The sequence below is a fragment of the Mercenaria mercenaria genome, chromosome 1 (assembly GCF_021730395.1).
Source record: "Mercenaria mercenaria strain notata chromosome 1, MADL_Memer_1, whole genome shotgun sequence".
NCBI classification, from domain to species: Eukaryota; Metazoa; Mollusca; class Bivalvia; order Venerida; family Veneridae; genus Mercenaria; species Mercenaria mercenaria.
Window position 1 is genome coordinate 55,954,862 of NC_069361.1, and position 26,189 is coordinate 55,981,050.

Here is a 26,189-nt window from a genome sequence, read left to right on the forward strand (position 1 = left end):
AAAACTTCTTGTGCAATTTGTTTATTTAAAGCAGCAAATTTATTCACTAAAAGTGGCACTAAATCGGATCATTGCAATAACCGGACAAGTAAAATATTCTCCTTTCTGGGAATGTAGGAGTGGTGAAAAAAATATTTACAAGTGATATTTAGTTGAATTAGCATGAAATTTACATTACAACAAAGCAATCTACATGCTGCTTATAATTTGATTATTTTGTTGGTCCGAGCATGTTCGGATTAGACAGGTTCCACTACATTCAAATTTGTACAGTAAGAAAAAAATTGGCATGTATATTACATTAAATCTGAAGCAAAAATATTTTTTAATTCATGCAAAGAAACTACTTTCTATTCCTTTAATAAAGTCTCAAAAGTGTTAGGGTACGTTTTCAGTATTGATTTCATTGTTAACAAGTGCCATATCTAATAACTGTGTTATCTATGGCAGCATCGCCTTGATAATCCGTTCCCCTAATACCTCTAATGATGATTTTGAAAGGGTTTCGTCGAGCGGAAATGTTGACATTTCGCTTTCTCCATATTGGTGTTGAATCAGCCTGGCTGTAGCTTGCTATTGTAACTGGCGAATTTTGATTTGTTTCCTGAAAGAATTATGTGAAGCATATGCAATCTATAAAATATAGAGAAATTCCTGGGTTATGCCTACTGCTGTTTACTGATAAATCAAAAACAGCGAAAGTATTGACTAATCTCTGATATATTTTGTGTCTTATGTAGAGTGAAATAAACATATTTTGTTTACTAGTACTTTTTAATGATTTTTATTCCGCTCATGTCAAAGCTACTTCATACCTTATTCAACGAGAAAAGCCTTAAAATCATTAAGAATTGTAAAACTGCTGTTGTGACTGTTTAAATATAAGTTCCATTGGAAGCATGAAAGGCAATCAAAACTACTCTACCAAATTTTCCGTCAATTCTAAATATGTTATATAATTCCACAGTCCGTTCAATGTGATAAAAGGTGTTCTCATTTCGAGAAAAGTAACAGTATTTGTTCTAAGTCTCCCATATCACCAGAAGGAAGAATGTGTAATGTGTTACCAAATGTTTGGATATTTAAATAAATCAACTGTCTGTAATAGCAATTTAGTTTGTTTTCTCTGGCACATTATCAAAACTTTTCACTGAAATGACCACGGACTTATATACCACTACTTAAGTCATCAAAGTTTTTTATAATGTTTATAAACCTCTTCTCAACCTCCTGATCAAATAAGTGCAACGAATATCTGTCCGATTATTTTGAAAAGAATAACACCTATGTATTATTAAAAACCATCTCCTCATAAATCATTGGAACGTTTGTCTTTACGGGGTTCCGGTAACGATAAACACTCAGGGCTTAAAAAACATTTTATCATACCGCAATGTAGCATTCAGAATAGATCCAAACTAGTCCTTGGTGGTCTACGGGAATTCTACATTAGCTATTAACTTGAATTATTGTATACATTTACCTGAACAAGCACTGAAAGTGAACCCATAGTTGATCCATACATATTCGTGTAGAGCTGAATACAGTAACTCTTTTGGGCTTCAAGAACAGGTGATACAAGATCGGCATAGTCTCCCCGTACCCTTGGGCTTGACGTTTCGATGTACATGTAATAACCGTTACCTGAAGAAGGCATTTTGAAAAAATACTAGGCATCTAATTCTAATCTTATTCAATTCATAACTGAACTGATTCAACGAGTAGAATGGAAGAGATTTCTTCTGGTTTGCAAAAAGACCTAATGCTTCTGAAATAGTATCGCCTACCTTCTAATCAGTAAGGACATATACCGATATTTGCCATGCGAATGTGTCTGAAAAAGTAACCTTTATTTCTGGCTATTAACACAACCCTACACATCATTTTCTCCATGAAAAGTGCATTTTCGCATACCAGATGTCTACTAGAACTATTACAAATCTATCGTATAAGGATGGAAAAAGTGATGCTGAATTACATTCTCTGGTGACTTTTTAAGAGTTAAGATATAATTTCAATTAAAACCCCCAAAACATATGTGCTAAACTGATCTAACTGACAGTTAGGCCAATTAGTATTCAAAATGTACGTATAATTTTATGTGCTAATTTTCCTATTGATGCAAGAACTGTAGTGAATTTCAGGTATCAGAAAGTTCTACCGGTTGTGCATTAATTAATGATTCTCACTCAACCTCTTTTAGCATAACCATTAAACATTTAGAGTACTAAAAGTTATATCTGAAAATTGTATGCATAGAAATAAATATGTTCAAAGTATGTGTAATTTTCATTTAGTACAGTTCTAGTCATAGTGCCCCATAGTATTTAAAATAAGCAGATTGTGACAATACACATTCATGTTTAAAGACTATTTCTCTTTTGATTTTATCATTATCATAGGTAAAATTACTATTGATATATACCGTATATTGTATTCTTATATAATCAATCAAAATTGTTTCATCTTGATGATACATCAATGAAATCACACAATACCTATCTTGTTAGTGTTTTTAATCGAACTCTGACGTCAAAATGAAACTAAAATCTACAAAAATACTTTCATTGATACAATTTTATGAAAGTACACTCTGAATTAAACATGACCCATTTAAGCAAAGTCACCTGTGAAGTGATTTCAAATCGTCCAGATTTATTTTATCCTAATCAACTCAAACAGATTCATTATTCCATGTTTGTAGAGAGTAAACATGTTTTATAAATTTGTACAACAAACCAATTAAATAATGTTCTTTGTGGTACGGGAAATGAATAAAACATCAAGACCCACTGGGCCGCAAAAACTGGATGGCTCATATGTCTGTACGAGATTAAAATGTCTTCACCACATTAATTATTTCGAAGTGTATTCCGAGAAGGTTACAATTATGGATGGCATACATTAAGCGTGCCATATTTCTATGACGAATTCAGCTACAGGTTTTTTTGGAAGTTATCGAAACGAAGTCATTTAGTTTCCCGGATGATATGCGCCCTTTGAACTTGGGCATAGTAAACATTTAACCTGAGTAATCTCCAGTTGGCCCAGTAGATGTAGAGGGTGTGCTTCCTGACTTTCTTGTCCAGTCAAATCGGTCGCTTTTAGATTGTTGCCAAATACATGTGTCCATTGTGAAATAACACGTGCTGCCAACTATAATATAATTTCAAAATTACCATATTATATAGACAACTGGTTGCTGCAAGTGCAGTTTTGTTTCTTTAACTCGTACTAAAAGCAACAATATATAATAATGATAATCTTACACAATATTAAAACCTCTAAAAATGATACCACACTGAAATCAGTTACCAATTTTAAGTTAGATAAGTGTGGTGGGGGACATAATGTTCCGATATTGCTCAATTTATCTTGAGTTATTGAACTGAATTATATGTTAGACACACTATCATAAAAGGCATTTTTCTAACACTTTCAATTCAAAATATTATCAGAGCAATAAAAAAGATATGCCGGACCATCCACCTATACCTCACCATGTAAACTAATAACTCAGCGAAACTTTTGTTCAGATGTGCTAAAAAGTGTATATAGTCCATGAGCCAGACCCAGAAATTTTGGCTAGCGGTACCATCCGAGGGGATTAAAGCTCAATGCTATTTTTTGATAGGTAAACGTCTGACAATTCAGAAACTGTGTGATAGCATTGCAGTGGTGGTAGCTTTTTGTGCGTTATTAGCCATGTAGTAACACCACCCCAAAATAGACTTTCATCAAACTTCCGTTATACATAAGTAGACTTTCTATTTCAAACTAATGGTTCTCTCTTATTTTGAAATATATTTACTTGGAAATTGATAGACAAACAGCTCAGTTTATGTATTTTATGTATTTATTAGAACTGTAATTAAAATAGTGCCTCTTTAGCGTTTAGTGGTTGCAATTACACCCAAACATAGACCAGTGCTTAAACATAATCAAAGAACACAAATATTGTTTCATAATATGCAGTTAGAAAGGTATTTTGCTCATTCTTGAACTAATATGACATGTTTAAATACATAGAGTATAAGGTAGTAGAATTCTACATATCACAAAACCAAGTTGTCTGCCATTGGCTGTTTTGGCGCTTGTAATTTACGGCATATAAATGTACGTTACCTATTTGTTTGAAATTAATTAATACTTCTATACATGATATAGAATAGAAAAGTATGAATATCGTTAAATCAAAGCAATTTCTAAACTACTTTTGATATGTTAAATTAACAATTAGACAGTTATTCGCAGACCAATAATTTTTAATATCAAAGCCTCCTTGTTGTTATTGTAATTTACGTGAAAATACACGTGTAGACGGAAAACACAAAATATGTTGTTTAAACATGATGTTTTACTGTTTGATCTGCCAAAAAGGTGCAAATTCATGCCTTCTTCTGTATCAATGTTCTTATGCTTAAACAGTAAACATTTTTTCGCTGAATAATACCAAATGGTACTTTTATACAGCAAAATACGTTACCATAAAATCAAGATTTTCATAATATTTCATATAAACATGTTAAAGTCGTAGTTATTTAGTATTATGTTTAGAAAAGAAATATTTTAACTAATCAATAAAATCATTCTTCGGTTAGCTATCAAATGCCATGTTAATTCATTGAAGTAAAAGTGTAATTTACGTTACAATATGTTACCTTAATCGGTAATATGCTACCGTTATTATTTTCAGTCTTTATCTTTCTATATCATGTCAAGTTTATTCTTTGTTTTTAATAAACCGCATTTTCTATGTATTCAACATACTAGAACATTCTTAGTTATGACTCTTCATTACTGTCTGAATCTTAAGATATCGTCAATATTGGTACGCGAATAATCTTCATCAGTTTCACTGGTTTCGTTTATGTCAACAGATTCATCAGGAACGATCTTTTTGTCACTCAAGTTGTTCACTAACTGTTGTTCATCATCAAAGTCCCAGCAATTTATAACAACACCTGAAAGATAAAGACTATTCTCATGGGCATGTAGTCAAATATACACCTTTAAGAAAAGATCAAGGTTGTTTGATTTTGATATGGATGGACGGATAGCTCAGTGGTTTGCATATTGGCCTTCCAATCCTGAGGTCGGGGGTTTGATCCCCGGCAGCTACTCGGGAATTTTCAGAAACGCTTTTCAGTGTTTCCCACCCAACTAGAGGTGTACTGGTCAGGAACCCAGGCGATCCTTGCGTGTATCAGTGATAAACACTAGGCACGTTAAAGAACCAGGCTGTCTATTCGCAACGAGCTAGGCTAAGTTAGCCGGACAAGCCTGTATCTGATTTCTGATCTCTCTGTCATGGAGGCTTTGTCTCACTCTGTCCTTCTAGTCAGATCTCTCTGTGTCTGTTCTAGTAGAGGATTAATTATGCGCCCTTTTGCATTTGAACTATGTAAAGCGCCTTTGAACGTGAAATTGATCATGAATATGGTATAATAATAATAATAAATTATGAATAAGAGTAAAACTACAGACATAGAAAAACATGAAGAGATTGTATCAAATTTGAGTATATTATGATAAAGTTTTCCTATTGTTTTTACAATAGTTACGCAGATATGAATAAGTAGCTGATAGTTGACTGGACTGATATGGTGGCATCAGGGTCATTCTTGTTGACAAACATTTCGTATCTAACCTTGTTGATGTTCCGATATTTTGGGCGACCATTATACTGCAAATATAAATGACTCTCCGTCTCCAAAACGTTGTCAAATCACACATGTTGACGTCCCAACATTTAGCTGTCTGAACATAACTGAGTTTTGTTGTCATCATTACTCATGAAATATTCCCAGTTCTGTGGCTGTTTTGGTATTTCTGATGATATTTTTGAGCTGGTCACTTTCTTTGAATTTTTAAAGTTAAGGCCGCTAGTGCCAATTTCTGCTTTGAATGGATACATGCATTTTTCTACATCTGTCATCACTTTTTTACATCCGCATAATCGGCTTTGATCTGCGCAGGTTCAACTTCTTTGTGTGTGGATTTGTCTTCTGAAGCCATGTCTGTTTTCTGTTGTGTAGCTTCAACATATTTAGCTCGCATGTTCTGTGTCAAACAACACCTGTAGTATGATAAATATTGTCAGCTTAAGCTTATGATGCTTCCCTTTTTCTTGGCATGAAGTTTGATAGTCTGTTCTATAGTAATTTACACATTCTGTGATGCTGTTGCGGCTGATCTAGACACACTTAAGCGAAACCACGAACCCTCAAAAGCTTTTCTGCACAAGGGTGGGTTAATTCAAGATTTGTCATTAGGAGCAGATAGCGGAGCGGTGGTCTAGTGAATAATGTGTCGGCTCAATCCAGGAATCGTAGGTTCGAGAGCCCCACTGGGGTCACAACCATGTCTTTTCTAATGACACCAGTACTGGTTTTCCAGGAAGCGGTTTTGAGAGATACCAATATGCTTGAAGCTTTCATCACAATAGAGCTAAAACAAATTAGTATAAACTAACGGACAAGCAGGTAGATACATTGCATCGTTCAGATGATTGGACGCAAATAATAATGGGTACAACTTGTACATCTAGGTCGTTGACATCTGTGGCCTGTATTAATGCCAGTATATAATGAATAATATCAATAAAGTATAAACAGAAGTGTGCCCTTTTCTGTGATCTCTCTCTCTCTCTCTGTGACACTTTTGAAGTGTTGACTTGAATTGTCAGCAAGTTCCTTTACTTGTTTACATAAACATGGTTGAAGATCAAATAATTAAGGTTAAATATATGTGTCATCTGTTAATAGGTAAGTGTCAGGAGATTTTTAACATTTAAACTAAGAATGATTCTGTCCCTATGTAGCCATGGTGTTCCAATGAGTATCTATTTGTTTTCTACCTGTTTAAGGCGCATTTCTAAAATGTATTTCAGTATACATACATGTATAATTATGTTCTTGAACATTTATAATTGATTTGTACAGATGTTATTGTCACGTAAAATCCACACAACTATTGAAATGAGATGGTGATTCATTGTATTCTAGTAAATATCTAGTTCAACAACACAAATTATGTATAGTTATTATAAAATGTTATAATTTTTTCCCGATCTGTGCAGGACATATTTTTCACTTCAAAAATGTCAGTTTTGTACATTTTGGTAACATAAAACTTATACGTAGATTACATCATGGGAATGTTCCTACCACTGCAGAAAAATAGTTATAAGAAACACTATTCAGTCCGTACTTTCAATTATATTGAAGAATCATAAACATCTTGGTCATTGGGTTATTAGTACAAGTAAAATATCTATAATGTTGGTAATAAAATCACTGTTACGTAAATTACACTAATTAAAATGTTAACGGGTACGTGAAAGATGTATTGTTTAAAAGCACATTCAATTCATTGTAATACATGTATAAGAGTGTTAATAAACTTCAGACTGCACTTTTTCTTAATCATTGTGTGGCACAATTTCATCGTCTTAAATGTTTTTAGGAAACATATTAAATGTCACGTAAGTTACAAAAGCCCTAACGTTTAAACGGCATTCATGTAGGAATAAAAAGAATTCGGTATGTACTTTCCGAAAGTCATAATGTTGAATATTCCTTGATTCCTTAGGGAAGGCAGGGGGAAATGGTACCTCAAGGCGTAACATTTATCGGAAGAAAATCTAATTATGAGCTATAATTATGCTTATTAGTTGTCCATGCTATTAAGATATTCTTCATAATCATTATTTTAATTAACATTTATTCAAAGAAGCAAACCAAAAATGTTGAAAATTAAGGAAAAAATTTGTTTGTTTTAAAATATTTGTTACAAATACATCAATTATTCAAACTGAAAAACATATTTCATAATTCCTATGTCTACATTGGATATATTTTAGCTCACCTGAACTTGTATCTAAGTGTAGGCATATAACAGGATGATATCACACCAAAAGCTACCATCGATACATTGCTATCACACATTATCTTACTCCAGGGTTGTATGTCTTTCCAAAAATCGCTATAAGAATTAATCCCTCCAGATGGTACCAATCAACCCTATGGCTCATGTACTAATATTCTCTCTGGTGATGTGAAGGCACATTAAAATATACGCGAAAAGTATTGGGTAGATCGCGAATCTAGACAATAACAAGTTTCACTAAAATCACGAATCTAGTGTTTTCTTGTTTGCTGCAAACTGTTTGTTTTGATGTGTTATCAGCAGGACACATCATTAGCATAAAACATGAAACTATTTTACCACCTATTTTTGTTGGTAAGACTGTTGCACGGCCCGATTTGTTTTCCTAGAAACAAAAAGGTTGAATTGTATGTTATTTTAGGAAATAATATATGCTAAGCAGTCATTTCTCGTTGAATAAACTCATTGTTCGGAGCTCAGATACGAAGCAATTATATAATGAGGGCGGACCATAACGTCAATGACTTTATTCAAGAGCGAATGACTGATTTAGATAAATTATTTCGATGCTTACAATTTATCAAAAACTTTTATGTACAACACTCACTAGACATAACGGTATCACACAATACGCCTGTATATCCACAGTCACAATAGCATGTAAACATATTAATACCGTCCGCACATGTACCGTGTTGACAAGGGTTAGAACTGCACTCGTCCATATCTGGAAGAATTTAATTAATCATAGGGTAGCAGAATAAACGGAACACACATTTAGATCTTATTTACAAACTTAAATTATAATAACTGAAATAATGTAAGATGTGATTCAAATTTAACATTAAGATAACTTTGGATTAATTGAATCTTGGATTTTATAGACAACATTGATGATACAATTATATGCATATTTTCACGGTCAAGTGTACGCTAAATACATTGATATATTATAACATATATTTTGAAAAGTGTTTTATTGCTACTGGTTGTGTTCTTTTATGGCCACGACGCCCGCCAATTCAATGTTATTTCTCACATAAGAGGATTGCACAAACCGGTGCTATGGGGCGTTTAAACTGTTGCAAAATTCATTGCTTCTTATGAACAGATTCAGCCAAAACTATTTTGCTTTGTTGCTTTCTATGGATCAAAGGTCTGATTAACCTTGATACTAGAAGTATCACAGGGCGGTAATACAAAAGCAACAAGTAGTACATTGTCGTGATTATTACTGGCCCTTCGTTATAGCTTTCCTCTTAAACCTGTGCTTGGGTGTCTGAGGGGTGAAGCATTTCTTATTACTCCTTGTGAACAAACTCATTCAAACCAAATTTGCTATATAAATAATTTTATTACAATGTTTTGCTGTGAATTATCGAAATATTACAGCGAAATATATCTGGTATTTTCACAGTGCAAAACACAAATATATTTTTCACTGGTAAAAAACTAAAAATGGGAAATTTTAGTCATGACATATAATAGAAACGAAAAACATGCAACAAAAAGAATTTTTGTTTGTTTTACAAAAAAGATCGAATTAAATTTCACTAATGAATACCATATTTTTAATTTTTACGATTGACTATGCATATTGCATCTTGTGTTCACTCGTGAAAGATATTTCAATCTTACGCTGAAACAAACAAATATCCTCTACTGATACTTACTGTATTCACATTGCGACCCATTGAAGCCACGATAACATGAACAGCTGTAACCGTTAACAAGATCTAAGCACGTGCCATATTTACATGGGTTCGAGCTACATTCGTAAATATCTGGAATAATATTATCACAAAGGGTTTGAGTTACAGAGACTGTACAGTAGTCTTTTTTCGACTGATCACTTGTTTAGATCTTTTCGTCATTTTATTAACATAAGCACTAAAAAGACATCTTTCAACATTTCCTTTAAAAGAGACGTCCTTTAGTCAAACTTTGAAAACTGTATTGAAGAGCAAAGATATTTTATGAAAAAGGGCTCCTCGTAAACGATTATTCGGAGATGATTCCTATAACTTAGGATGTGTATATTATATTGCGTCATTTCATTAGATTAGACTATTAATGTTATGATATTAATTTTTAAATAACAAATTTCAAAAAGGCACCAAAATTTGTATACTGCACCGTTATACAAAACGATTGCTCTCTGTAAAGCGACAGCCACAAAAAAACTATTTCAGTATAATAACATACCTTGCTCACAGTTGATATTTGTAAAGCCGCTTTCGCAAGAACAATTGTAATGTCCCACACCATCACGATATGTACCGTGTACACAGGGATTTGACATACAATCGTCAATATCTGAAAATATATATGTTTGTGTTTTTTTTCGTAGATGATAATGATAATAGTAGTAGTAGTAGTAGTAGTAGTAGTAGTAGTAGAAGTAGTAATAGTAGTGACAGCAGAAGTAATAGCAAGAAACCTCCGTACCCGAGTGATCATGAAAGGCGGACTTAAAATTACATGCCCCTCAGCACTATGGGTTCGAAACCTCGCTAGGTATGTATAATTCTTTTATGTATTACTTAGGAAGATATCCTGCCGGTTTACGGAAGCTGGTTGGTTCTATCAATATATATTATACTCTTGCCTAAAATAACGCATGGAGGCGTACCTGGGGATTTCCTCGGAAAATCGCCATATGACTTATAATTTTGTCCATTAAACGTTAAACCCGACAAAATCAGACAAAAAGTAGTAGAAGTGTACTTAGCGATTAAGTAATTATAAACAGCGATGGAAATCAACTTAACATATTCCTTCTTTGTTGTTTCTTGTCTTAACATATTTTAACATTTCACAGATGCTTACTGTTTTCACAGTTATGCCCGGTATATCCAAAGTAACAGTCACAGGTGTAGTTGGAATTCATTTCAATGCATCTACCATGAAGGCATGGGTTTGATTTACATTCATCTGTATCTGAAAGTGCGTAAACATAAAGAAAGCAAATATTCAAAGGATCAGTCAGCTACAATACACACTTGGACAAAACACAGTCTGTTTAAAGTATATAATTATTACCAATTTTGCAGTCTATTCCTTCGTAACCAGGATAACAAGAACAGTTGTAACCCTCGAGTAGATCTACGCATACGCCAAACTGACATGGATCCGAGCTGCATTCGTCAATATCTGGAATTAAATTTAAACGACTTCTGTAATAAAGACCCGAAGACAGTAACGTCAGCCATGAACACCCTAGCAACGCCCGCCCCTGACAAGTTTTCATCAGCACCAAATTGTTTTGCAGGACTAGCCATGTGAAGATTAAAACAGTTCCCATGAAAAAACTGTTCTCAACTATATATTCCATCATATTCCACAAATAGTGCTAAGAGTCGAGATACTGGACTTTATTAGGAGATTTGTATTTGATAAGAATGTGAATATTACAAACTTTTTACGGGGTGCACGGTAGACGTAACTGGCTCGCAACCTATTGAAATTGCTTAAATATTTCTAGTATTTATTACAGATCTCACTTATATTTACTGCTATTTCCTAGAGAGTTTTGGGGACATACAAACCCAAATCAAAACAATGTTAATTGTGCTTCATAAAAACAGGCCTGATTTTCCCAGAACAATAGAGATACGCATAAGACTTTTAAGTAATAAATTTGATATTATGAAAAAATATGAGAACTTGCCTTCATGAGAGAGATTTGATTAGACCTCGGAACTCAGGACTTATCATCAATATGGAAATGGTTATTCAACCCGGAAAGAACTTAATAATTATTTTATTTAAAGATTGAATAGTATTTTTGTGTGGTTATACGAGAAAGAACCACGTTGGAACTGCTTGCATGTATATGAATCGCGCTACTTCTTCTTGCATGACTTGCAAAATATCCCATTGAAGTTTTTACCTGTATACTCGCACAACAATAACATTAATTGCTTAACTTTAAACTTTTCCAAAAGTCGAAACTGGTCTATCCAGAAATAGAAGCAGATAGCCCAGGTTCGCTCTAAGCCCTCGAAATATAAGAAAGTCATAACAGAATGTCGGCTACCGATCTTTAGAAAGCTACGCCGTATTTGTTGCCAGCAACGTCATATCTCATGCAATCTAGCGATAAGAGTCGTCCTTAATACTATTGCAGCAATGTTGTTTACAAGAAAATAACTTGATGTTCTTTATATAAAAGTAAAGAGTGAATGAGAATATTAGAGTTTATCATATCTGTTAGTTATTTTACCTCAACGAACCTAAATGTAGAAGATCAAAACGAAGTAACTTTTGTTTACGGTCACTGCTAAATCATTTCACTATGTGAAAGCGAGTTTACTTTGGTGCCATGAAAAAAAAAGAGTGTGTAAATTAGCAATACAATTGATTTAATATGGAGATATCTTTCTCTATTTCTGTTTTATTTTGTTCTTTTTCTTCGACACAGTTATAGGTTATATCGCGTCTTTCCAGCTTTGATGTAGGAGGAAAGTCCAGGGCACCCTTCCAGGCATTATTTCATCACTGGCGGGTACCTGGGTAGAGCAACAAACCTTCCGTCAGTCAGCTGTTTTCCTCCCATTAGGAATTCAACGCGCCAAGTGATGCTCGAATACACTTTGATGCGGTACAAGCCAGCAACCTTAACCACTCAGCCATAGAGAATATTCATTAACGTGCAGAAACTGATTTAAATTTGTGAACAAGAGCTGTCCGTAAGACAGCGCGCTCCGCTATTCGGGGATTTGATAGTAAAATGAATATATGTCTGAATAAGAGACCTCTACTATAAAAGGAAGATACATCAAGTGGCATAATTCCATCAAATACACAAGTTAGAGTTATTAGGATTGTTACAACAAATGTAGATGATGATGGTAAAGATATATTTTGAGTTTCAAGTCATTATCTTATATAGTACCAAAGTTATGTCCAGAAAATGAAGTTTGTTAAACAAATTTAAGTGTAAAAGGGGCATAATTTGGTCAAAAATACAAATCAGAGTTATGGGGATTGTTACCACACATGCAGATGATGGAGATAAAGATACATTTTAAGTTTCAAGTCGTTATCTTATATTGCATTAAAGTAATATCCAGAAAGCAAAGATTGCAAAATAAAAAGTACAAAAGGGGCATAATTCTGTCAAAAATACAATTAGAGTTATGGGGTATGTAACCACACATGCAGATGATGATTATAAACAAATATTTTTAATTTCAAGTCATTATCTTTTAAAGTACCAGAGATATGTCTATTGATAAAGCTTTTGAAATAATTTTAATAATTCCAAGTATAACTACTTGGTGATCTTGACCTTGTTAAGGCCAGCCTCATATACTGTTTGTATTCTGGACAATGTTTATGAGAACTTACAGTAAGGTATAAGCAAAAGTAACAAAGTTTGACAGAAAAACAAAGGTTGCCGAAAAACTTTAACCTAAAAAAAAACCTAAGTATAAGACCTTGGTGACCTTGACCTTGGATAAAATGGGCCCAGTCCCTGTACATACTTTGTTCGCATACTGGACAATGTTTATATGAAGTTACAGTAAGATATAAGCAATAGTAACAAAGATATGACAGAAAAACAAAGGTTGCCGAAAAACTTTAACCTTAAAAATAAACTAAGTACAACACCTTGGTGACCTTGACCTTGGGTATAATGGGCTCAGCCCCTACAAATACATTGTTTGTATACTGGACAATGTTTATGTGAAGTTACAGTAAGATATAAGCAATAGTAACAAAGATATGACAGAAAAACAAAGGTTGCCGAAAAACTTTAACCAAGAAGCGTCACGCCGACGCCGACGCCGATACCGACGCCGACGCCGGGGCGAGTAGTATAGCCCCCCTATTCTCCGAATAGTGGAGCTAAAAAAGGATGGAACAACTATACGAATTGTAGTACCTTGTTCGCAGTTGGTATTTCTGTAACCATTTTCACATATACATTTGTACTGTCCTACACCATCCATACATGTTCCATGCATACACGGATTTGACAGGCATTCATCGATATCTGCTCAAACAAATTAAATCTGTCAATCATAATTGTAACAGTTGAAATATTACAAAAATATAGCTATGTTTTTATAGGACAACCATAGGGTTTGGAGAGGGCTAGCAGATAACAAATTTGGCCACAATATTCAAATAAGAAAATGTTCTGGTCGCTGTTTAGAATTTAATAAATAATCTGGCACTAGTAAGGATGTTCACTCACTTCATTCGCAATTACTATTAAACCAATAAATGTTATAATATTTTCACATTAAACACATTCCAAATCAAACTCAAAATTCTAGTTTGTTTAGGTCTGTCCGTTGCTTTCTCGTTTATGGCAATCCCATTATTAGGGACCATTCGCTACTTTTCATTTGAAATGCACTCTTTGTACCACTGAAGGTTTTTTATGTACAACGCTGTATAAACACATTAACAGATGTCTCTTAAGGACGTGATAAACATTCAAGAAGAGGCCGAATCAAACCGAAACTGTAACATTTTGATTTTTGTCATGTTGTGCGACCTGTGAAGTTTCCAAGTTTTTTTGTTTTGTAGAATCTGGCTTCAATTATTATATGCTTCCCTGCAATATATATTTCATACTTCACATATCCTACATATCGCTTCTAATAAAACTTCAATTTCAAAGGAATGTTATTATAAGTTGGCATCCGTGCTGGCAAGAACTTCCTAGCAATTTATAACAGTCATATTTTTCTAGCTTTGCTTACAGTAATTATTTTATTACTCCTCAATGTATACTTTATGAACGTCATTTAAAAAGTTAACATAAGAGTGTATTACATGAGTATCTTTCCAGATCGAAATAATTAAAACAGCATTTTACAATTTTAATTCAATATGTGAAGAAAAATTAACAAATGTAATATTCTTTTATTTAATGTTCGCTTAATTTTACATGAAAAACCTTTTTTCTATTAATTTGACCAAAGTCTAGTGTTAAGTTAATTATTTCGACATGGGACGGGACAGGTAGAAAATGGTTCTAGAAAGAATTGACAAAGAGTTCATTTGGTGTGGTAGGAGAGTTCAGACAGTAGAGAGATGTATAGAGGAATTATAGCGGTAGGTCAGCTAGTCTGAACCATATTGTGAACGTCAAAACAATTGATTATGTTACATTAGTGTCGGTCATCTTCAATCATTTCAAATATCCTTTGTATCAACTAAAGATTTATGACTATATTTACTTTTGTGCAGATATAAACAATTATTTTTGGGACTATCAACATTCAAAAAAATCATTACATCTACTTAATAAATTGGTCTGTTATAATTTTTGTTATGTAAACTTAACTTTTAACCAAAACTTTAATTTCAAACAAGAACGCTAAGCAAAACCGCTACAATTTGTGAAATTTAGTTGTGTATACTTTAGTAGTTCTTAGATTAACCATTTCTCATCATACCTTCTGGTAGATTGTTTCACACTTGCATATATATTTATTTATTCGAATAGAATCTTTGTACCTTAAAATATGCCCATAGTTTCGAAATGAATGAATCATCAACCAAAGTTTCTTATTAAATAAATGATCGAGATAAGCATGCAGACGGTTTTCTAATGGTCACCCCCTTGTATAGATCAATAAAAATACTGACTGTATTAATAAATCCAAGATTATGATTATAACAAAAGCTGTTCGTAAAACACATATGCCTTTATCCCGACCTGTTGTAGGCAAGTGGGTATGTAATTTTGTATGTTGTGGCTTTGACATGTGACGAAACAACATCGAAAACATCGTCATCTACTGACTACAGGCAAACATCCTAAGATGGTTAATACACAATTCATTCTTTATTCTTTGCGTTCAAACCATGTTCAGTGTAATTGTCACTGTGATATTGATATTTTTATCTTCTGGCACCGAAAAGAAGACGGGCCATTTCCTAACTACGGACAATCATACAATTAAATTTGACGATCTCAGGCCAAGCATTCTTCAGTTATTGCGGTCTCTGTGACCTTTAAATCTGAGCTAATAACCCCGCACAAAAAATTTAAAAAAAAAGAAATACAATAGGGGTTATATACTGACAACAGCAATTAATTTGTGAAATGTATGCTAAAGCGTTCGTCACTAAAAGAGTAGAAACCATTTCTAGTCTCAATGTTACGGTGACATTTGACCTATTGATCCTTACCACAATGACCATAGGCAATTAGCCTGCGAAATTTGTGATCTGTAGGCTAAAGCGTTCTTTACTTATTGAGCGGAAACTGTTCTAGCCATTTTCAGTCTCAATATCACTTTGACACCGATTCACCTTCTGAAACCTACTCACCTTTAAAGCAACAGAGGTCATTTGATGACTACAGACACTCATCCTATAAAGTGTTACGACTTTTGGCTGAAGCTTGTTTTAGATATTGAAATTGTTTTCAGTGTCAAAATCACTCTGCTCTTGACCACTGATCTACTGACCCATAAAACAATAAGAGTCATCAACTGTTCACTTGCAATCACCTCAGAAAATTGACTAAGTATTCCCTAGTTATTGATCAGAAACAAGATGGTCTACAGTCCTTGCCAACAAACAGACCAACCGACAATAGCTAAATCATACCCTCTATTCTCCGAAGCGGGCCATATTAAGCTTATTGGTACATTAGGCGTTTTGTGCAACAATATTTGGTATCAAGAAAATAACATTTGGTTATGGCACTTTGCGCATTGCCTACCATTGTCACATTTAGAACCGTTATATCCAATGTTACAGTCACACGTGTACGTATCAATACCATCAATGCATTTGCCATGTAGGCATGGGCTTGAACTACATTCGTCTATATCTGCAAGCATGAAAAAAAACCACAGGTCAATTATGCAATTGAATGAGAAATAAACACAGTTACAGTAACAAAATCATTAAGGAAAATATACAAAACGTATATACATTCTTAGGTTTGCTTTAAAAGTCATCACTTTATAATATTTTACCAATTTCGCATTGTGTGCCACTGAATCCAGGGTAACAGAAACACTCAAATCCGTCTACAAGATCTACACAGGTGCCGTATCTGCAGGGATTCGAACTGCATTCGTTGATGTCTAGAAAAAAAGTAAATGTGTTTCCTTTGATTTTTTCTAGTTATTCGTTGTAATCAAAGTAAAGTAAGTGTGTTTTAACAAAGTAAATTCAAAACACTTAAGATATTAGTTTTAAGTACCACAGTTGTTTTACGCAACAAATTAAACTTTGGGAAGTTAAAGCATACAGAACTTTATTTAGTTCTATCCAAATATATTTCTTGATAAATTAAATCTTATCAGACGATTGCACAGAGTTCAGAGAAAAATACTGTGAATCAAATTCCTCTCACTTCAAGTCTGTTGATATGTTATAGCGTTCACATTACAACCATCTTCCGGAAACTTTTGCCTGCCTCTTAATAACTAAAATATTAAATTAGGCTTGATAATCAATCGTAGTTTTTTTTTCTCACAAAATTGCGAGCACATATACCTTGTTCACAGTTGAAATTTGTATAACCACTTTCACATGTACAGTTGTATTGCCCTACACCATCCCTACATGTTCCATGTGAACATGGATTTGACATGCATTCATCGATATCTGCTCAAATAAACCAACAATTGGTTAGTAATAACGCTGCAACCGTATGAATTTCTCATTATTATAACTGCTGTATAGTATAAACCTATGCAATAGTAGTGAATTGTCTATTTTAATCCGAGTATATGAACTGTTCAAAAGTCAGTGTGTGCTTTACAATTTTCAAAGTTATAATTGTTATGATGCAAGAAGCAGTTGGTTTATTATGACACATTACAAATCGCATACCATTGTCGCAGTTTGTACCATTATATCCATTGTAACAGTTGCACGTGTATTTATCAATACCGTCAATGCATTTACCGTGCAAACATGGGCTGGAACTGCATTCATCTATATCTGCAGGTATTAAAAGAAAACTAAAGTAAGTTTGCAGAAATACATGATTCGAAATTATTTCATAAAATATATCTTATTTAAAACATTTTTTTTTAAATTATTTCAAAAAATAATAGTTCATTACAACATTTTACCAATCTCGCATTGTGTGCCGTTGAAACCAGGATAACAGAAACACTCAAATCCGTTGACAAGATCTGCACAAGTGCCGTATCTGCAGGGATTCGAACTGCATTCGTTAATGTCTAGAAAAAAATAAAATTAAAAGTGTTTACGCTTAAATTGGTTTTTATCAAACTTGTCCTGATGTATATCTATCAAAATAAAACCAGAACACGTTAAATATACATATATTAAAGAAATTGATGAAAATAAGAAAATAATTATTATTTTCTTTAATATATACAAATGTTGATATATTAAAGAAAATAATTACCGCAGTTGTTCTTTGGCAGTAACAAATTAAAATCATAAGTACATTGCGACTGGTCCTAGCCAAATATATATCTCATTTTAATAAGATAAATTTAGTCGGGAAATCGTAGTATTAATGCGCTTATTGCTTCAAAAATTAAACAGTATCAAAGAGTTTAGTAAAAGAATGTCATAAGTGATATTACTTTCACTTCAAGCATATTGACATATTTCGGCAAATCGTCAGTCATAAATTGTTGTCTGTCTGTTAATTACTTTAAATACTTTAGCAGAAATGACGAATTAACATGAATATTGACAAAACTGCGATCATGTTTACCTTGTTCGCAATTGAAATCAGTGTAACCACTTTCACATGTACAGTTGTATTTCCCTACACCATCTATACATGTTCCGTGCGTACACGGGTTTGACATGCATTCATCGATATCTGCTCAAATAAATCAACTTTTGTTAATTGTAATATTGCATCAGCATAAGCATCACGTTATTCTAATTGGTTTGCAGTTTAAATCTGTAAAGAAAATTGTTTTTAGGCTGGCGATATTCGCCAGACTATTATAACCATATATCGAGTTTCTGTAAATTTCTACAGGTGCTGAGACTGACAACACAAAATATAATTTCATGCGCAATTCAAATAGTCCGCCCCGTTAATCAGTTTTGCCATAGAGTTGTCTAAATATTGTTAAACTTACCTGCTTCAATAGATCTACTTGCGCAAACATGTTGTAATAATGTTTTATTTTTCTAACGGTAAATACTTGAAAGATAACATTAGAAAATATTACATAATGATGGTAAATTAATTCGCCTCCATGAATGAAATATTCGTATGAATGGAACCAACTCAACGTTGACCGCTTCGTTATAGATTATGACCTCGGTCTATAATGAGCTAAGTAAACAAACGCTGGTTCCGAGAAACAATCGTCGATATGAATTATACTGCGCATTATTCAACGACCTGACATAACGTGGAAAATAAGACATATGAAATATCAATTAAAATGAACTTATAGTGATATGAGTTATGTCAGGTCTTATATTTAGGGCTTAAGTTTTTAGAAACTATTCTTTCAGATCATTTGCTATAGGTACTAAGGGACGTAATCGCTGCATGATTGCAACAGTAATGTGATAAGAAACAAATGACCACATTATACCTGTTTCTAGGCTATTTTTATACTAAATTCGTTTTAAACATTCTGACGAATACTGAAAGATATAATGTAAAACGCGCTTTGTCACCAATTTGCTTTAAGGGTGGGGGTGTAGATGTAGCGAGTTTTGTTTAAACACACGTTTTCAACTTTTTTCAGGTTATTAAGACAGTGGACCCGTATTGGTAATGTTTAACAATTGCACTAACTTGATACAGTTCTGAAGTTAACATATTTTGCACTGTGATTCATCTTTAAATGACTTTTACCGTGTCGTTGTTGTGTGTTTTTTATTTGTTAATTTTGTATAAGTTATGTCATTTTTCCTCCAGCTGAAACAGAGACAAATGTCAAAGTGATAGCCATTGCGCAAAACGATCACAGAGAATTCATTTTACCAAATATTTTCCCTCAAAATATTGCCAGTAGCAATTATAAAACACAAAATAAAATTGGCGATAACAATTTTTCTGGGGAGCCTCGAGTAAAAGGATTTAATCGGAAAGAAATAAAGCTCCAAATTTTGAAAATTATGACCTTGTTCTATGCATTCATAAAGAACCATAGGACAGAAGTAAAACCTACCTATATACATTTATTCTAAACTTTGTAAAAATAAATGCAAAATCAAGAACTTTTACAAATGTAATTAAGTAATTTTCAAAGATGTCTAAACATTCACCCTTCCGGTCAAATTCATTTGAAACAGCAAGAAATTACTAAGAAATGACTAATCAAATAAAACATTTCCGCTTTTGTACGACAGATCAATGATAATATGTCTTTAAAAGAACAACAGTTTATCTTACTCGGAAAAAGAAAAATAATGAAGTCTGGTCCTAGTAGGTTTGAACCTACGCCCTCCTGAAAAATTAGTCATGGTAGGAATTGAATACTCTTCAAAAAATACATTATTACGGGTACGCCAATTTTCCTAACCATCGTATTAAGGAAGCAACATGACTAGACAATAATCATTAACAGTCCGGTTTATAGCGGGGTTCGAGCCCAGAATTTCCCTCATACCGACAAGAAAATCGCCCCATTTGATCAATGTTCATACATTCACACATAATGTGTGTGTTGGGTGGGGCATTGCATATCGAATTATAGAAGTTAGGGTTAGGGTTAGGGTTAGGGTTATTTGTTACCTTTATATTTTATCTGATATTATGTCCCTCAATGTTTATTATCGCTTCCTAAGAAACATATATAAACGGTTATGGCACGCCAATTGTCCAATAATGACGTTAACCCAGGTTTACGGTAAAAAAAGTAGAATTAACAAATACAGATAAACAAGGGTTTTCGAACGTAAAACCATAGCTTACGAACGTGAACATATGTTAACGATCGAAAACTATGGTTCACGCTCGTAAACCCAAGTTCATGGTCGTAAACATAGGTTCACGTCCGTATACAATGGTTCTCGGCAATCAAATTATCCAACAATTACATCTTTTGTCAAAAAACTATGATTATCGAATATTAACATAAATTTTCGAGCGAACACACAGTATAACGGGCTTAAACTATAGTTTACTCTCTTGGACCCATGTTTACGTCCGATAAACTAGGTTTCTCGATTGAACTTTAACTTGGATGCACAAGTTAATCAAGATCACAACAATACCCTATGCTCGCCTTAGTTTAATATGGAAAATCCATAATATCTAAGATTTTGCAAACATCTTTCCCGAACAGTTTTTATTCAGTGTTTTGTGGTAGCCAGCCTTTCTGTACTTTGATTATCTCTAATTCGGTTAGATGAGCTTTTCCCCACAGAGGAAATATTGTGTATCGCTAGTTTCAAAGTGAAAATCGTTAAGAAGCAATTAGCAGTTGGTTATGCCACATAGGAAAACGCTTACCATTGTCGCAGTTTGTACCATTATATCCATTGTAACAGTTGCACGTGTATGTGTCAATACCGTCAATGCATTTACCGTGCAAACATGGGCTGGAACTACATTCATCTATATCTGCAGGCATTAAAAGAAAACTATAGTAAGTTTGCAGTTCAGTGAGAAATACGTGATTCGAAGTAATTTCATAAAATATATTTTATCTTAAACATATTTTGTTTTCAAATTGCTTTGAAAATCAATAGTTCCTTTATAACATTTTACCAATCTCGCATTGTGTGCCGTTGAAACCAGGATAACAGAAACACTCAAATCCGTTGACAAGATCTGCACAAGTGCCGTTTCTGCAGGGATTCGAACTGCATTCGTTAATGTCTAGAAAAATACAATAAAATGTTTTTTACGCTTAAAATGATTTTTATTAAACTTGTCCTGATGTATATCTATCAAAATAAAACCAGAATATATTAAATATATATATCTATTTGATTTTTTAAGAAAATAATTACCGCAGTAAGCTGTTGTTCTTTGGCTGTAACAAGTTAAAATCATAAGTACATTGCCACTGGTCCTAACCAAATATATATCTCATTTTAATAAGATAAATTTAGTCGGGAAATATTGATATCAATGTGCTTATTCTTTCAAAAATTCGGCAGTTTAGGAGAGCTTGGAAAACGAATGACAGAAGTGATATTCCTTTCACTTCAAGCATACTGACACATTTTAGCAAATCGTCAGTCATAAATTGTTGTCTATCTGTTAATCATTTAAATACGTAAGCAGAAATAATGAATTAACATGCATATTGACAAAACTGCAACCATGTTTACCTTGGTCGCAGTTGAAATTTGTGAAACCACTTTCACAAGTACAGTTGTACTGTCCTACACCATCCATACATGTTCCGTGCGTGCACGGGTTCGACATGCATTCATCAATGTCTGCTCAAATAAATCAAATTTCTGTTAATTATAATATTGCACGGGCTTAAACGTCAAATTATTTCAATGGAATTGCAGTATAAATCTGTAAAATATATATATACATTTTATTTCTAATTCGAATATTTGAGCTTTTACCTACAGAGGAAATGTTGTGCTTCGCTAGTTTCAAAGCAAAATTTTTATGAACACTTAACATTTGGTTATTTCAAATTGGAAGTCGCTTACCATTGTCGCATTTTGTACCATTATATCCACTGTAACAATCGCATGTGTATTTGTGAATACCGTCAATGCATTTACCGTGCAAACACGGGCTGGAACTGCATTCGACAATATCTGCAGGTATTAAAATAAAACTATAGTCAGTTTGCAGTTCAGTGAGAAATAAACACCGATTCGAAATCATTTAAAAAAATATATCTTTATTTAAGACAAATTTGTTTTTTAACTCTGCTTTAAACGTCAATACTTCATTTATAGCATTTTACCAATCTCGCATTGTGTGCCGTTGAAGCCAGGATAACAGAAACACTCAAATCCGTTGACAAGATCTGCACAAGTGCCGTTTCTGCAGGGATTTGAACTGCATTCGTTTATGTCTAGAAAAAAAAATAAATGTGTTTCTTTACTGCTTCATTTAGTTGTTGACTGTATATTTTTGAGGCATATATGTCAAACAGTCAAAACACGTTATATAAATATATTAGTTTGTGAGTTAAGCTTGTTCGCATTTGAAATTTATTTAATTCACTTTCACATGTACAATTGTATTGATTCACACCATCTATACATGTTCCGTGTGTACGTGGGTTTGACATGCATTCATCGATATCTGTTCATATAATTAAACTTTTAGTTAATTACAATATTGCAACTGCTGAAACATCATTTTATCATAAATAGTTTGTAGTAAAAATCCATAAAGTTTATTATCTATTTTAATCAGAGTACATGAGCATTTTTCGCTACTGAGCACAGTTTGTGCTTCGCAAGTTTCCTAGCAAAAATTATTATGATGCAGTTGATTATGACACATCTGAAATCGCTTACCATTGTCGCAGTTTGTACCATTATATCCACTGTAACAATCGCACGTGTATGTGTCAATACCGTCAATACATTTACCGTGTAGGCATGGGCTGGAACTACATTCGTTGATATCTGAAAATTTAGCCATGTTGAGTCCAGTAATCACTTAGAAGGCATAACGATTTATAAAATGAGGAGTAATTGAGGAGCATCGTAGACCTTATTAAAATGTTTGAAAGTGTATATTTTTCCACATTAGTACATAGTCAAACAGATACTTTAAAATATAACAGGCTAAAACCTTTTACGAGGTCTTACCGATGTCACAGTCATTGCCGACGAAGCCGCTATAGCAAGAGCAGTTATAACCTCCACCAATAAGGTCAATACAGGAGCAATGCTTACAAGGACCAGATGTACATTCGTCAATATCTACAAGTGCAAATGAACATTAGTCAGAGAATGCATAATGTAGTAAAGGCATTTCGATCTTACAGTAAGAAAAACAAGCATTTTCTATTTTATGTCTTTTCAATGGTTTTTATCAAATTATACCACTTTTAGCCGCGCAACTTCGTGCGCATACAGCAACGTCACTCGTAATATTATGACGTCGCAACCTCAATTTTTAAAAATGTACAATAAATGTTTGAGAATTTTAGATTATTTTAAATCTCAAAACGGTGCGGTGCACTTAATAATTTTTAAGGTATTTATATACTTCTATCTCTTATCTGATGTACATTTTGGAAGAATTCCGGTCTTTTTAATATTCATACCCTTTTGCATTCGGATGGTCTTATTATGAAGCTGTAAATATGTAAAACGAAATTATCATTGTTTAAAAAGGGTAAATAAAACTATAATTCACGTTATAGTTAACAATTAATTACTGAAAACATAATGCCAATATTTTGCCTTCATCTGAAAGAAACGACAGGATTTTGTAAGTAGTTACAAACCATAAACATACTTCTACTTCTAACATATACAAATTATTGTAGCGTTTGTAGTTATAGAACAAGAAGCGACATGAGGTGTGCTAAATATGAAATTTTAGTTTCACATAAATAAACATGTAAGATATATCCGAAATAGTTATTGACTGACTGTACGTCTTTGTCGATATATTTACCAGTATCGCAGTTAGGACTGGTGTATCCATTCTCACATAGACATTTATATTTTCCAATGCCGTCAATGCATGATCCATGTTGACATGGGCTTGATATGCATTCATCGATATCTAAAGTAAGTAAATTGTCAAAAATGTTAACATTTATCATAAGTCATGACAGCACATACATTACATTATATTCTATACAAAAATGAAAACACTTATCTGGCATGTTTGTAATTGAAAATATTGAGACAATTTATTACAAGCAAAAAAAACCCTGTGAGGATCCCTTGGACGCATAAAATGCAACCAGGTAAAAAAATAGCAGACTCATTTTGATTGAGTATGTTCATGAAGGGTGCCTGAAAGTGCTATACCCTCATGCCCACTTACACAGGCTTAAGCGAAATTACAGTACGTAGATACTGAATCGACTTCATGATGCCAAAGAACCAGAAAATATAACAACACCGAAAGACATTTTACGGCCGTCACACGTTTGCTGTTAATCTTTAAAAAGAAGCATAGAAGTAATATAGCAAGATAACAGCCGACTCGGTTTAAGTATGTTTATCTGACGTTATTTTGTCAGAAATGGCGCTTTTATTTTAGCTGGTTGTGCATAATATCCTACTCTGTAATTACAACAGGAATACGAACAATTCTGTTTGGGTTTAAACAAAAAGCAAACTGATTATTCTAAGAAATTGTTTACACTTTAGAGATCATATAGGTTTACCGTTTTCACAGTTTAACCCTGTATAGCCAGGTGAACAGACACAAGTGTAGTTTCCTGTTCTATCTACACATGTTCCGTTATGGCAAGGCTTAGACTGACATTCGTCAATTTCTGAAAAGCACACATATGACATCATTAGGTTGGTTTTGCATTGACACGCCGTTAATGGAACTCAAGAAGATTATACATACATATTGGATAAAAAATATACATAACAAAGTTAATCACCAGTTAACATAAATTAATCATAATGTATACATAGTATTAAGCGACAAAATTAAAAATAAACAATGTGAATGAAAGTAAAGATATTGTTTTATGGAAGCCTTACCTGTTTCGCACAAGGAGCCATTGAATCCTTGGTAACATAAGCAGCTGAAGCTGTTAATACTGTCAACACACTTTCCATATACACATGATCCCGACAGACAGTCATCTGTATCTAAGATTTTATTTAACATAATGTGTCAGGTCTACGTTGTTTATTTATTTATTTTGAGTTTAACACCGTTTCTCAATAGTATTTCGAGGTCTAAATTGTTACCTCACCTCACTTATTTGTAAAATAATCAAGGTCATCGCGTTTTTATCGTCCGATTAACAACAGGTCTGAGTTCAAATACGCAGGACTATAGTTCACAAAAAGGCATTGTTTATTTTCACTCTAAAAAGTCCATTGAAAATACTGGTAAGGTTATGCTGAATTTCATAAATCCGAGTGGTAATGAAACGGACGACGACATGCGACGACGTAAGATCCAAAAGTGCAGATAATTGCTTTAGCTCTGACATGGGCGCCTAGGTAGGACAAACTCAACCCCCCGAACGCCAACGTCTTGCTGTCTCGCGTAAAAGAATTCTGCACGCAGGGTGGGGTTCGAATTCACAGCATTGATGGAAATTATGATTCAAAGTCAGCGAAAATAAATCGGCCTCGCTAGCCCCATGTAATAATGTAGCTTGTAAACTATATTGTTCTACAGATGGAAACAACAAAAGAAATCAAAGATAAAACCAAACACAAAAAACAACAATTACGTAGTATGACGACAGAGGCATATATTTTTAACC

General features: G+C 33.5%; 1 protein-coding gene across 1 annotated transcript in view; it reads right to left on the bottom strand.

Annotated features, from left to right (window-relative positions):
* LOC123536784 (neurogenic locus notch homolog protein 2-like) overlaps nucleotides 1-26,189 on the bottom strand; it is a 27,392-nt gene continuing 1,203 nt past the window's right edge. Inside the window, exons 4-28 of the mRNA XM_053548556.1 lie at nucleotides 25,450-25,560; nucleotides 25,119-25,229; nucleotides 24,395-24,505; nucleotides 23,578-23,691; nucleotides 23,281-23,391; nucleotides 22,719-22,829; nucleotides 22,456-22,566; nucleotides 22,117-22,227; nucleotides 21,548-21,658; nucleotides 21,290-21,400; nucleotides 18,575-18,685; nucleotides 17,955-18,065; nucleotides 17,710-17,820; nucleotides 17,371-17,481; nucleotides 16,845-16,955; nucleotides 16,586-16,696; nucleotides 13,781-13,891; nucleotides 10,933-11,043; nucleotides 10,720-10,830; nucleotides 10,096-10,206; nucleotides 9,564-9,674; nucleotides 8,498-8,617; nucleotides 3,028-3,156; nucleotides 1,484-1,644; nucleotides 1-604 (exon numbers count right to left, since the gene is read on the bottom strand). Of these exons, the coding sequence (XP_053404531.1) occupies nucleotides 410-604; nucleotides 1,484-1,644; nucleotides 3,028-3,156; nucleotides 8,498-8,617; nucleotides 9,564-9,674; nucleotides 10,096-10,206; nucleotides 10,720-10,830; nucleotides 10,933-11,043; nucleotides 13,781-13,891; nucleotides 16,586-16,696; nucleotides 16,845-16,955; nucleotides 17,371-17,481; nucleotides 17,710-17,820; nucleotides 17,955-18,065; nucleotides 18,575-18,685; nucleotides 21,290-21,400; nucleotides 21,548-21,658; nucleotides 22,117-22,227; nucleotides 22,456-22,566; nucleotides 22,719-22,829; nucleotides 23,281-23,391; nucleotides 23,578-23,691; nucleotides 24,395-24,505; nucleotides 25,119-25,229; nucleotides 25,450-25,560 (2,939 nt within the window). The 3' untranslated portion in view covers nucleotides 1-409. The remainder of the gene's footprint in view (nucleotides 605-1,483; nucleotides 1,645-3,027; nucleotides 3,157-8,497; nucleotides 8,618-9,563; nucleotides 9,675-10,095; nucleotides 10,207-10,719; nucleotides 10,831-10,932; nucleotides 11,044-13,780; nucleotides 13,892-16,585; nucleotides 16,697-16,844; nucleotides 16,956-17,370; nucleotides 17,482-17,709; nucleotides 17,821-17,954; nucleotides 18,066-18,574; nucleotides 18,686-21,289; nucleotides 21,401-21,547; nucleotides 21,659-22,116; nucleotides 22,228-22,455; nucleotides 22,567-22,718; nucleotides 22,830-23,280; nucleotides 23,392-23,577; nucleotides 23,692-24,394; nucleotides 24,506-25,118; nucleotides 25,230-25,449; nucleotides 25,561-26,189) is intronic.